The sequence below is a fragment of the Hemitrygon akajei genome, chromosome 2, assembly GCF_048418815.1.
Source record: "Hemitrygon akajei chromosome 2, sHemAka1.3, whole genome shotgun sequence".
NCBI lineage: Eukaryota > Metazoa > Chordata > Chondrichthyes > Myliobatiformes > Dasyatidae > Hemitrygon > Hemitrygon akajei.
This window is the reverse complement of record NC_133125.1, coordinates 204,517,290-204,531,274: the sequence shown is the minus strand read 5'-3', so window position 1 is coordinate 204,531,274 and position 13,985 is coordinate 204,517,290. Positions and strand designations below refer to the sequence as shown.

Genomic DNA, 13,985 nt, shown 5'->3' with positions numbered 1-13,985 from the left:
TTCTGATGCACCATGAATAACTCTCAGAGACGGGAGGCGAACAATAGGCTTTTATTAGCAACAGACGAGCCCACGACATTCTGGAGACTGAAGGAGGAGCAGTGCCTCCAATCGCCTTTATACAGGGGTCTGTGGGAGGAGCCACAGGAGCAGTCAGCAGAGGGGCGTGTCCAGACAGGTATACAGGTATACATAGTTTACCACAGTTTCAGGACATTACTATTCTCCTCACTGAAATCCCCAGCTTCAAACTGATCCTTCAAGGGACACATCACTAATTACTCTTTTTCTTCCAACAGATTCACAGAATCTGCTAAATAATCTTGTGTCTTCTTTTTGCCCTCCCGATTCCCCTCTTCAGTGTACTCCTACATTCCTTCTATTTTGCAAAAGAATTGCTCCATCCCAGTTGCTTTCAACTGACAAACAACTCCATTATGTTCCTGATCAGAGTCTGAATGACCCTCGTCAGCCAGGGTTCCCTCATCCCATCAGTGCTGACCTTCACTCCAACAGGAACATGCTGATCCCGAACCCCTCCAAACTCTGTTCAGGATCCTCACTCACAAGATGTCTGTTTACTTAGAAACACCCTCCTGTTCCACACCTCTTACCCCCGGCCCTTTCTATCCTCCCTCAGTTCAGTCTGTCCATTGATCTGAAGAGAAATAGGGAGAGAAAAGTTCCCCTTCAGTGTCTTTGTGTGGAGCAAAGAGGGATGAGTGAGGTCTGGTTCCCCTCATCTGTGTTTACTGGAATGGAAGCTGGTGAATTTTGGGAAGAGAATAAATAGTATTGTCCTGAAACACGACAAACAAGAGGTGATGCTGGAAGCCTTAAACACGTAAAGCTGGATGAACTCCGGGGGCTGATCAAGTCCGTCCTCAGACGTTGTGGGGAAGCCTAGGAAGAAGTTGCTGGGGCTTTGCTGAGATAATTTGAACATCAAATACTGAACTTTGCCCCACACCAACAGCCCCTGTGGCATGAGGTCCTGGGTGAGCTGATACAAACTGGTTTGTGGTTGGAGGCAGAGGGTGGTAGTGGAGGGTTGTTTTTCACACTGGATGTCCGTGACCAGTGCTGAACCACGGGCATCGTTGCTGCCTCCATTCTGTTTGTTATTCATGTTAATGAATTTGATGAGAGTGTAGGAGCGTGGTTAGTAAGTTTGTGGAAGTGAGGCAAGAGGGAAAAAAGTTAAAGGGGCCCTGAGAGTAATGTTTACACAGAGAAGGTGTGGGTGTCTCGAACGAGCTGCCTCAGGAGGTGACTGCGGCAGGTAACTACACCATTTAAAGGACATTTAGACAAATGTATGCACAATAAGAGCATAAGATATAGAGGCAGAAGTAGGCCATTCAGCCCATTGAGTCTGCTCTGCCATTCAATCAAATGAATGAATGATCTTTATTGTCATTATACATAGATACAATGAAACTCTGTTTGGCATCCTCTCAGGCAATTAAATAAAGTGGTAGATAAAAACAAGACAGTAATAGAAAAACAGTATTAAATGACAAGTAGCAGAAAATAAGTTGCAGCAGCACCAGAATGTCACAGTAATGCACAAAGTGCCATTAGTGCAGATATTTGAGTCCTTGTGTGTGCTCACAGTTTCAGTCATTGTTCTGTGGGAGTGGTGTGATGGAGGCCACAGCTCTGGGGTAGAAGCTGTTCCTCAGTCTATTTGTTCTGGCTTTTAGTGTTCTGAACCTTTTGCTGGATGGCAGCGGGTCAAACAGGGAGTGGCCGCGGTGTGTGGTGTCTCTGGTTATGCTGATTGCTTTCCTCCTGAGTCTGCTGGAATAGATGGTGTCCAGTCCTGGGAGCTCCATCCTGACAATTCGCTGGGCCGCCTTCACCACGCGATGCAGGTCTTGTTGCTCAGCGGCTGTGCAGCTGGCATACCACACTGTGGCACTGTTGGTCAGGATGGCTTCAATTGTGCTTCTGTAAAAGTTAAGCAACAGCTTTTGTGGGACTTTGGCCTGTTTCAGCTTTCTGAGGAAGAAGAGTCTTTGTTGTGCCTGTTTTACAAGCAGGGAGGTGTTGGTGGTCCATGTCAGCTGCTTTGACAACATAACTCCAAAGAACTTTAGGTGTTCCACACTTTCCACTACCTCTCCATGTATATGGGGGGGGGGGGGTGTACTCAGTCCTTTGATCTCCTGAAGTCAATGATCATCTCTTTTGTTTTAGAAGTGTTAAGGACTAGGTCGTGTCCTTCCACCACTCATGGGCCGATCCAATTCTTCCAGTCATCCCCATTCTCCTGCTTTCACCCCTGGCTAATCAATAACCTATCTATGTCTGCCTTAAATATACACAATGACTTGTCCTCCACAGCCACACCTGCCAACAAATTCCACAGACTTACCACCCTCTGATTAAAGTAATTGCTCCACATCTCAGTTCTAAAAGGACATTCTTCAATCCTGAAGTCATGCCCTCTTGTCCTAGAATCCCCTACCATGGGAAATAACTTTGCCATATCTAATCTGTTCAGATCTTTTAACATTCGGAATGTTTCCATGAGATCCCCTCTCATTCCTTCTCCCCATACCCTTTGATGCCCTGGCTAATCAAACACCTATCTATCTCTGTCTTAAATACACCCAACGATGTGGCCTCCTCAGCCACTCGAGGCAACAAATTCCATAGATTTACTACCCTCTGACTAAAGTAACTTCTCCACATCTCTGTTCTAAATGGATGTCCTTCAATCCTGAAATTGTGCCTTCTTGACCTTGTACGGTACCCCTGCTTCCTACTGTGAATGATGTAAGCGATTAGCATTATTCTCAATTTGCAGTGACAAGCCTGTTCCTTTGAACAAAGTATATTTTCATCTGGAACTGGCTACAGAGATGCACCACCGGGACGGCCAGAGATTGGATCAAGCTCGCGATGAATGGTCCCAGGTCTCAAATCATATTCTGGATACATCAATAGCTGTGCTGATGCTGTCCTCTGACAGGAGTAGCATATTTCCTCGCCCTTTCTTCTCCAGTTCCAACATGTTCTCACTGTCGTATGCACTATTTCTGCCGTCCCCCTTCACTATCTAACTAACCCTCAGTCATCAGGCTCCTGAACAACCCCGTCACTGAAATGTTCCCAGAACCTATGGACTCACTTTCAGGGTCTCTTTATCTGGTGATCTCTAGAGGTATAGCTTAGTTACTTAATATTATTTTGTTGTTTTGTTTTTATTTGCATATTCTCTACTGGGTTTTGCACATTAGTTGTTTGACCGACCTGTTTATTGAGGTCTTTCATTGGATCCATTGTGTTTCTTCTTATTTGCTGAGAATGCCCGCAAGACAATGAATCTCAGGATTATATATGGTGACGTATGTACTTTGATGATAAAATTTACTTTGAACTTTAGCCAGTAAACTGTCATCACTATAAACCTCCGGACTCCTGTAATTTCACAAATGAACTTCCCCCACCATGCTTCTCGCAAACTCCACTGTATTTTCCCCGCATTTCTATCTCCACAATATTTCTTCCACTTCCAGAACTTCATCTCAGGCTCGTACAGTTTGCAGTCGCAATGGTGAATTCAACTTTCTTTGTCTCTGCGTTGTTTGCCTGATCATTTCTGATATCATCCCCTTCCTCCTATTTCTGACACTTCCCCCCCCCCCCCACTCATTGTTCTCTCCTTCTTCCAGTCAGCACGACCGGTGATGGTCGTATTCTCGGGTCTCCCCAGATCACGGATCTTCTCATTGGCTCTCTTTGTCCCTCCCACGTTGTTCTGTAATGTAAATCTTGCTTCATTGCCAACTCTTCCCACTGCCAACGAAGTGTCATTGACATGAAATGCTGACCTTGATCTCAGTGTATAGATCATTTCTGACATGCAAATCAGTTCTAGTCCTTTCTGCTGTTAGGAGCATAGATCAACACAACGCAGAACAGGCCATTCTGCCCAATATACTGTAGGAACCTTTTAACCTGCTCCAAGATTGACCAAACCTTCCCTCCCACATAGCCCTCCATCTGTATATCATCTTACATATCACAACCTCACTATTTTGTTTATGTTATCTTCCTTTTTGCACTACTGATTTAATTATATATTCTGTGTGTTGTTGTATCACATTTTTATTTTTGTTATATCACAATGCAATACCGCCACGCAAAACAGTACACACCGCAACTTATGCCACTGATATTAAACTCGGTTCTGCTTCTAACTTCTCAAATGCCCCTAATGTATCTGCATTCACAACTACCCTTGGCAGGGTGTTCCCGCCCCCACCACTCTCTGTGTTAAATAAAACGACTTACCTCTGACATCCTCCCATCCTTTCCTCATAATAATGCTCCCTCATATTATCCGTTTTAGCTCTGGGGAAAGAAATCTCTGGTTATTCACTCTAACTTCCTGCACTTCTATCAAGTCAGGTCCCGTCCTCAAGGAGCAAAGCCCCAGCTCGGTCTCCCTCTCGTCCGAAGGCAAGTCCTCTAACCCAGACAGCATCCTGTTAAATGTCCACTGCACCCTTTCTAAAGTTCCGGTGTCTTCCCTAGAATGAGGCAACCGGAACTGAACAGAATACTCCCGATGAGATATAACCAGTGTGTTATAGATTTGCAAATTCCCTCGCCCTTTTGAACTCAATCCCCGATTAATGAAGACCAACACACCTTACACCTTCTTAACAACCCTGTCAACAATTTTGTGCGAGCAATGGATGTGGAAACAAAGAAAGGTTTAAGACATTTTTTCTTTCCGTTTTGCGTCATGCCACCCGTTGACTAAACGAATGACTCGGAAGACATTAGGAAGATGAGTCGGGGATCACGGGACTCTCTGCACGCAGCTATTGCGGAATTCGTGGACATGGCGATTATTTCCAAGTGCGAAGGATGCAGATAACACGTTAAAATCAGCAGAGCTACGGCATAAATTAAGTCATTCAATCATGGCTGATCCAATTCTTCCAGTCATCTTCGGATCTTTTTCACACTCACAGTACAGTCTTTGGGGATTAAATGGAGCCTGTTATCAGCACAGTTTCCGTCCCACAGCCGATGAGCTGCGCTCCTCACGCCAGTCCCAGGACCACGCCGTTTTCCCGATCCTAATTGTAATGGCAGCAGATTCTCAGCCAGTGCTTTTCATCCAGAGTCCAAAAGAAAGGATAAAGTTTCTCCGTGAATTTATTCTCAGTGAAGGTGTGGAGATGGGACTTGGTCTCCGCGTTGTAAAATGAAATTGTCCCGGACTCGTAGCTGAGATAAACTCCCACCCTCCTGAGGATGAGACCGGCAGGGAGACGGTACACAGGGGAGGTGAGTGCATAAAACCTGTCAGCACTTCGCCTAATGGCCCAGACGCCAAACTTCGGTTTCAGTTTGATTTCTTTCTTCCTCTCCACAGACTCTGCGGCGACACCCAGCCCCCATCTCTGACTGCTCGCCACCTCCACCTCCCAGTAATGTCTCCCCGATGTGAATCCCTCCGATCCCAGCACACAAGGCTGAGCAGTGAACTTCTTCCAGTCATTCAGAAAACCGAACAGACTCCAGGTCGATCTGGGTACCGGCTCGTATTGGGACAATCTGACCCGCTTCCGATCCTCAGACACCTCAAGCTCCTGAGAGGCTGTTTCGACATCCAGGGTGACAGAGACTGGGGAGAGAAGCAGAGAATTTGTTACTTACCGGTGACCCAGAGGACAGCAAGGCAGCGCGGCCCCGGAACCAGAGGAAGTTCTTAGGGGAAGGGATCTACCACAGATTTATCATCGTAGGAGACGTAACCGAGGCATCAATGCACTATGCAGGGTCGTTCATATCTTAATATCATATGTATATGTGCTGTACATATGTATATGTAAATACCACATATTAAATACTATATAGTATATCTATATATAATATATAGATATGTGTGTGTTTTAAATAGAATAAAAATTATATTTATAGAATATGCACAGAAATGTGGGATATTTGTAAGCTTGAAGTCGACAGAAGAATGCGACAGGATTGTGGATACTGGGGGGGGGGGTGACAATAAAAACAATGTGTAGAACAGTTGGAAACGGGAGTCGAGAAATGGCAGGTGGAGCTCAATGTATGAGGTGTAGCGATCTGGCAGGTGACGTACAAAAGACTAGTACACAGTGCATAGCTGAACACTTCCCTCTCAATCCATTATTAACTATATTATATAATATATAGACGTACTATATAACTACATGTATGTCGATGATCTGGGCTATGGTATTGATGGATTTGTGGCTAAATTTGCCGATCATACAAAGATAGGTGGAGGAGCGGGTAGTGTTGAGAAAGCAGAGAGCCTGCAGAGAGACTTATATAGTTTAGGGGAACAGGCAAAGAAGTGGCAAATGAAATACAACATAGTGTATGGTCATGCACTTTGGTGGAAGCAATAAATGGGCAGATTATTATTTAGATGGGGAGAGAATTCAAAATGCAGAGATGCAAAGGGACTTGGGAGTCCGAGTGCAGGATACCCTAAAGGTTAACCTCCAGGTTGAGTCGGTGGTGAAGAAGTCAAATGCAATGTTAGCATTCATTTCTAGAGGTATAGAATATAAGAGCAGGGATGTGATGTTGAGGCTCTATAAGGCACTCATGAAACCACACTTGGAGTATTGTGTGCAGTTTTGGGCTCCTTATTTTAGAAAGGATATACTGACATTGGAGAGGGTTTAGAGAAGATTCAAAACAACGATTCTAGGAATGAAAGGGTTACCATATGACGAATGTCTGGCAGCTCTTGGCTGTATTCCCTGGAGTTCAGGAGAATGAGGGGGGATCTCATAGAAACATTCCGAATATTAAAATGTCTGAACAGTTTAGATATTGCAAAGTTATATTTCATGGTACAAGAGTCCAGGTCAAGAAGGCACAATTTCAGGATTGAAGGACATCCATTTAGAACAGAGATGTGGAGAAGTTACTTTAGTCAGAGGGTGGTAAATCTATGGAATTTGTTGCCACGAGTGGCTGTGGAGGCCAAGTCGTTGGGTGTATTTAAGACAGAGATAGATAGGTGTTTGATTAACCAGGGCATCAAAGGGTATGGGGAGAAGGCAGGCGAGTGGGAATAACTGGAAGAATTGGATCAGCCATGACTGAATGGTGGAGCAGACTCAATGGGCCGAATGACCTACTTCTGCTCCTATATCTTATGGTCTTATCTTACATCCTTTACATCAAATAAGAATTAAATATCGCTAAAGCATCTAGAAGGAAGATGTTTATGCTTCACCTCGCTTTACGCTGCCATACGTTTCTGGCAGCACCTCGCTCAACAAATAGGGATGGTCAAATTTTCCGACATCAAGGACACTGTCTGCGACTGACAGTGCAGAATCATCATCACTAATCCTGCATAGTATAAACATGAAGTAAAGATTAAATTCAACACTAAACATTTTCTGAGCTATGTTCTAAATGATGTCGAGAATTTCAGTGGATAATGTCTCACCTGCTTTTTCGATTAAATTCTTCCTGAAATATTGAAAAACACAAATTTAACTTGATTGACCATACAGATCCTGACAGCAGAGAGTAAGCCAATTTGTTACCTTTCTCTGTCGTTCCTAACCCTCACTGTCGCTTGAACACAAACTGAGCATTCCCTAAAACGGAGCAACACTGCACCATCCCATGTACCATCAATCCTCAAGCCATACTGGTCATGGATTTCTGCTAGTAACTTTAAAACAGAATGTCAGAATCAGAATCAGGCTTATTATCACCGGCATGTGACGTGAAATTTGTTAACTTAGCAGCAGCAGTTCAATGCAACACATAATCTATCAGGGAAAAAGAATAATAATAAGAAGAAATTAAATTAAATAATTATAATAAATAAACAAGTAAATATATTATCTATATTGAATAGATTCTTTAAAAACATGCAAAAATAATAATACTCTGTTTTAAAAAAAAGTGAGGTAGTGTCCGAAGAGTCAATGTTCATTTCAGAATCGGATGGCAGAGGGGAAGAAGTTGTTCCTGAATCGCTGAGTGTGGGCCTTCAGGCTTCTGTACCTCACATCTGATGGTGACAGTGAGAAAAGGGCATGCCTGGGAGCTGGAGGTGCATAATAATGGACGCTGTCTTTCTGAGACATCGCTCCCTAATGATGTGCTGGGTACTTTGTAGGCTAGTATCCAATGTGGAGCTGACAAGTTTTACAACCTTCTGCAGCTTCTTTCGGTCCTGTGCAGTAGCCCCTCTATACCAGGCAGTGATGCAGCCTGTCAGAATGCTCCTCATGATACAACTATAGAAGTACCTCTGCAATCTCCTCTAGTTCCATACACACTTCTCCACTGTGGCACTTGATTGGTCCTATTTTCTCACATCTTATCCTCTTGCTCTTTACATACTTGTAGAATGCCTTGAGGTTTTCCTTAATCCTGCCTGCCAAGGCCTTCTCATGGCCCCTTCTGGCTCTCCTAATTTCATTCTTAAGCTCCCCTTATAATCTTCTAGATCTCTATCATTACCTTGTTTTTTGAACCTTTCGTAAGCTTTTCTTTTCTACTTGACTAGATTTTCAACAGCTTTTGTACCCTACCATCCCTTCCCTGTCTGATTGGAATGTACTTATGCAGAACGCCACGTAAATATCCCCTGAATATTTGCCACATTTCTCTGTACATTTCCTTGAGAACTGTTGGGAACATAAATCTGTTCCCAATTTATGTTTCCAAGTTCCTGCCTGGTAGCTTCGTATTTCCCCTTACTCCAATTAAACATTTCCATAACTTATCTGTTCCTATCCTTCTCCAATGCTATGGTAAAGGAAATAGAATTGTGATCACTATCTCCGAAATGTTCTCCTACTGAGAGACCTGAACCTGACCAGGTTCATTTCCCAATACCAGATCAAGTACATCTCTCCTCTTGTAGGCTTATCTACATATTGTGTCAGGAAACCTTCCTGAACACACCTAACAAATTCCATCCCATCTCAACCCCTTGCTCCACGGAGATGCCAAACAATTTTCGGGAAACTAAAATCTCCCACCACGACAACCTGTTATTATTACACCTTTCCAGAATCTGTCTGCCTATCTGCTCCTCGATGTCCCTGTTACTATTGGGTGGTCTCTGAAAAAACACCCAGTAGAGTTATTGATCCCTTCCTGTTCCTAACTTCCATCCACAGAGACTCCGTAGACAATCCCTCTATGACTTCCCCTTTTGCAGCCATGGCACTATCTCTGCTCAGCAGAGCCACACCCCAACCTCTTTTGCCTCCCTCCCTGTCCTTTCTGAAACATCTATAGCCTGACTCTCTAAGTAACCATTCCTGCCCCTGAACCATCCAAGTCTTGGTAATGGCCACAACATTTATCCTGACAAATTTATGGATGCATAATGGTTCTGTGTGTAATGTGAGACTGTAGGTACTGTGTTTTGCACCTGCGCTCAGAGAAATGCAGATTCATTGAAGGACAGTTTAACTTGAACTTGTAGTGCGAGGGATGTTAATGCTAATTCTGCCATATCTGAGTGTAATTATCTTGCAAGTAAGTTTGAACAAGCTGTGGACACTGCTTGAATCCGATGAAAATGATGTTCAGAGGAGGAGGTCTAAGCTATGAATGTATTTCGTAAAGTGGATTTTGGAGAAAATATCTCTACTGCTAAAAACAGAACTCTTTAAAAAGAGGATATGCATATGGAAATAGGAAAGAAAAGTGGATGTTTCTCCCTCGGGCTAATAAGAATAATAAATACTTTATTATTGTGCAATAATGATGCACAAAGTAATAAAACAGAGACTCTTGTATAATAATGTATGTTCGTTCTCCTTGTCGCACAGAGACGAACCGTTATATACACTAATTGCTTTTGGCAGGAAAGATTTTCTGTAACGATCAAGGAGCTGAATGAATCTGTTTGAAGGGGGCTCCGCTGCTTATTCAGTAGGTCATGGAGAGGATGTGCCAGATTGTCCATCGTGGACCCACAATTTGTTTAGTGATCTCCTCTCTAACACTAACTCAGAAGCTGAAGAAAACTGAGAAGATAAAGGTAAATTTAAGCTGAATAAACGCGGAAGGGATCATGAAACACACACAAAATGCCGGAGGAACTCAGCAGAACTGCTGAAGGGTCTCGGCCCGAGATGTCGACTGTTTACTCCTTTCTATAGATGCTGCCTGGCCTGCTGAGTTCCTCCAACACTTTGTGTGCATTGCTTGGATTTCCAGCTTCTGCAGCTTTTCTCTTGGTGGTGATGAAATTCATGACTTTGCTAATCAGTGCAGTGAGTCGAGAGAGAGGACTCTTATGCAGAGAGGACAGATGGTCTGAGTTGTAGAATGGATCCTAATTCTCTGAAGAACATAATTGAAAAGCAAATAGCACAAATTGCACCGAAAGGGAAACCGAAGGTTGATGTGAACCGGAAGTAGATCTTAAATAATTTGTGTCACACAATGCAAATCAACGTGAGCTCACAGTCACAGACACTCCACTCGAGGACCGGTGATGGGTCCATAGTTATTCTCATCTGTGATAATAACCTGGATGATGATAATGTGGTAAACTAAATCAGCACATCTGCAGATGACAAATGATAATGGGGTCATAGTGGACAGCAAGGAGAGACAATGAACCATCCAGGGTGATCTAGACCAGCTGGCAAAATGGGCTGAAATGCGAAATACTTAACGGGAACTTGAGGAGCAACTTCTTCGCTCGGACAATGTTACCGAGCTGCCAGCGGAGGTGGGGGAATGTGTGATCTATTGCAACAATTAAGAGGAATTTTGATTAGTACATGTTAGGATGGGCTATGTTTCAGATCTGGTTCCAAGAGACTAGGCAGAATAGCTGATCTGCACAGACTGATGCTGAAGAAATAAAATGATTGCAGCAGGACTTAAACAAATTGGAAGAATGGGTAAAAAATCTGGCAGATGGAATACAGTGTTGGGAAATGTATGATGATGTATTTGATAAAAGAAATAATATTACAGATTATTATGTAAATCTGGAGAAAATTCAAACCTCTGATGTGCAAAGGGACTTAGGAGCCCTCGTGCAAGACTCCCAGAAAGTTTATTTACAGGTTGAGTCTGTGGTAAAGGCGGCAAATAATGTTGGCATTTATTTCAAGAGGAACAGGATGTAAAAGAAATAAATAATGCTGAGCATTTATAAGACACTAGTTAGGCCACACTTGGAGTATTGGCAACAGCTTTGGGCCCCATATCTCAGAAAGGATGTGTTGTCATTGGTCGGAGTCCAGAGGAGGTTCACGAGGATGATTCCGCGGATGAAGGGGTTAATATATGAGGAGCGTTTGGCAGCTTTGAGCCTGGACTCACTGGAATCTCCTTGAAACCTACCGAATGTTGAAGGGCCTAGATAAGCTGAATGTGGGGAGGATGTTTCCTATGCTAGGGGTATCCAGAACTAGAGGGCACAGCCTCAAAACTGAGGGGAGACCTTTGAGAACAGAGGTGAGGAGGAATCTTGTTAGGCTGAGAGTGGTGAATCTGTGGAATGCTCTGGCACAGACTGCGGTGGAGGCCAAGTCCTTGGTCATATTTAAAGCTGATGTTGATAGTGTCCCGATTAGTCAGGACATCAAAGGATATGGGGAAAAGGCAGTTGCATGGGTTTGAATGGGATCCGGGATCAGCCTGATGGAATGGCGAAGGAAACTCCATCGGCTGAAGGCCCAATTCTACTATGTCCTATGGTCTCCTGGACTAGATGGGGCTAAGGGCTTGACTCTATTCTGTGGCGTTCTTTGATCTATGACACGGGCCCCTCACGCTAGATCCATACACAGCATGTTGAAAGCAAACTAGTCGGCAAAACTGCTGACCGGGCTCGACCTGTTTTTCCCGAGACATGCTGCTTCATCCGCTGAGTTGCTCCGACTTCTTTTTTCCACTGAATTGTTGAGGAAAGTGACGTTCATTTCAAAGTAATAATCAAATTCTCACCTTCAGCAACTTCATAGTATCTTCTTGATCTATCCGTTCCCTCAGATTTGAGAGTTCAACCTGAATAGAGTTTAACTTCTCTTGAATCTGGCGACGATTTTTCTCCATTTGATATAGAATCCTCGCCTCGTCTTTCCTGAGATCTCGGAGTGCACGCTGCTCTTTCTCGGTGAGAACCCAGTGCAGTTCAGCAAAATGGGATGTGATCTGGGACTGAAGGCTGAGTGACTGTTCCTGTCAGATGAAAGTTAAGAGATAATATTATCGACCGTGAAAGGGGCACAGTTATATAATATTATAAAATTAAAACCTGAGACCTCACTTGAATGACAAAAATCTTCTCCGTCTGTTGCTGCTCTAATTCCTCCATTGCTGATTTCCTTCTTTTTAGAGATTCTAATGTAGATTTCATCTGATCCTAGGATTGTTTGGGAATAATTTAATAAAGCAATTAGGCTGTTAAAACGAAAGAACGATTAACAAGGTGACCAGCCTGTGTTTTCTTTTACCTTGCATATTTCAACAGCTTCTTGAATCGACAGGAGGCGGTGCTCTCTGTGTTCCAGCTTGGCCACGCACATCACACAGATCGGTTTGTTGTCAGTTTCACAAAACAGCTTCAATTCTTCCTCATGTTCCTCGCAGTGAAGTTTACTTGCCTTCTCTTCCCGATTCAGATTTAGCTTTCGAGCTTTTTCGGAGAGACTTCCTAAGGCCCAATTGACCCTGGCACTAGCGTCCGCAAACTTCGCTCTACAGTCCGGACAAGTGCCTTTCGCCGCGCCTTCCAAATACAGTGTGATGCAGGAGCGACAGAAGTTGTGTCCGCACTCCAATATTACTGGATTGCTGAAGAAATCCAGGCAAATGGAACAAATTACGTCCTCCGTTAAACTTTCAATTTGGTCTTTCGAAGCCATCTTAATTTGTGACACTCCCTGATCAAAAATCCCTTCAGTATCAGGCAGACTGAACTCCAGCAGTACCGTAGTTATCCATTTGGGGTTGTTGTAAAACCTGTTACGCGAATGCAGCCTCTAATAACATGAATTTGCTGTAAGTATTCGGCGTTATCGAAAAGCCTAGACAAAGGACGGGGAAAGGATGCTTCCTATAATGGAGAGTGGGCAGAATGCCCGTTTAGAACAGAAATAATGAAGATTTTCTTAAGCCAGAGGGTGGGAATTCTGTGAAGTTCGTTGCCACAGATGGCTGTGGAGCCCTTTGCAGCCACCTTGTTCTCACTCAAGTCTACACCATCTCTACCGTCCATTTCACTACCTTACTGACCCTGAACCGTCGGGCTCTTGAACCGAAGGCGATAACTTCCCTCACCCCGTCACTGAACAGTTCCCACAAACCATGGACACACTGTCAAGGACTGTTCATCTCATGTTCTCGTTGTTTACTGCTTATTTATACACAGTTATTATTTTGATTGATTAAATTTTGTAATTGCACAATTTGTTGTTTGTTGCACGATGTTTTCCCGTCTTGTTTTGTGTTGTCTTTCGCTTGTGTTTCTTTTTATTTACTCTGAATGCCCGCAAGAACATGAAGTACGGGGTTTCGTAACGTGACATACATGTACTTTGATAATAGAATTTACTTTGAACTTTTGTCACGATGCCAATGAAATGTCGTCACTATGGACTACGGATTCCTGTAATTTCACGAATGAACTTTGTCCACCACGTTTCTTTCAAACTCCACTGCATTTTCCCCACATTTTGATCTCCTCAATATTTTTTCCACTTCCAGTGTGGACAGGACTTCATCTTACGCCTGCGTAGGCTGCAGATCCAACTGTAAATTCAACATTCATTTTTTTATTTGCGTTGTCTGTAAGGTCATTTCTGATTTCATCCCTTCCTCTTTCTTCCTACACCTCCCCCACACCACAACTCATCGTTACCTCCCCCTTCCAATCAGCACCACCAACACTTGTGTCAGTCATACACAGTACTCCGGTCTCCGGCAAATCGCAGAGCTTCTCATTAGCTCTC

The 13,985-nt window shown here is 43.6% G+C and overlaps 1 protein-coding gene across 1 annotated transcript; it reads right to left on the bottom strand.

Moving 5' to 3' along the window:
* Positions 1–1,442: 1,442 nt before the first annotated feature.
* Positions 1,443–13,356, bottom strand: LOC140720161 (zinc-binding protein A33-like). The gene is made up of 6 exons (XM_073035047.1): positions 12,489–13,356; positions 12,302–12,397; positions 11,980–12,213; positions 7,484–7,506; positions 7,265–7,383; positions 1,443–5,653 (listed from the first exon to the last, which is right to left on the bottom strand). Exons 1-6 carry the CDS (start codon positions 12,897–12,899, stop codon positions 5,103–5,105), a joined length of 1,434 nt encoding a protein of 477 aa, XP_072891148.1. The 5' UTR covers positions 12,900–13,356; the 3' UTR covers positions 1,443–5,102.
* Positions 13,357–13,985: the final 629 nt, after the last annotated feature.

Coding starts and splice junctions, on each gene's coding strand:
- LOC140720161 (XM_073035047.1), bottom strand. CDS start 12,899: ATGGCTTCGAAAGACCAAATTGAAAGTTTAACGGAGGACGTAATTTGT. Junction 12,398..12,488: donor AAGCTGTTGAAATATGCAAG/GTAAAAGAAAAC, acceptor AAACAATCCTAG/GATCAGATGAAATCTACATT. Junction 5,654..7,264: donor GTATGGCAGCGTAAAGCGAG/GTGAAGCATAAA, acceptor TTCTCTCCCCAG/TCTCTGTCACCCTGGATGTC.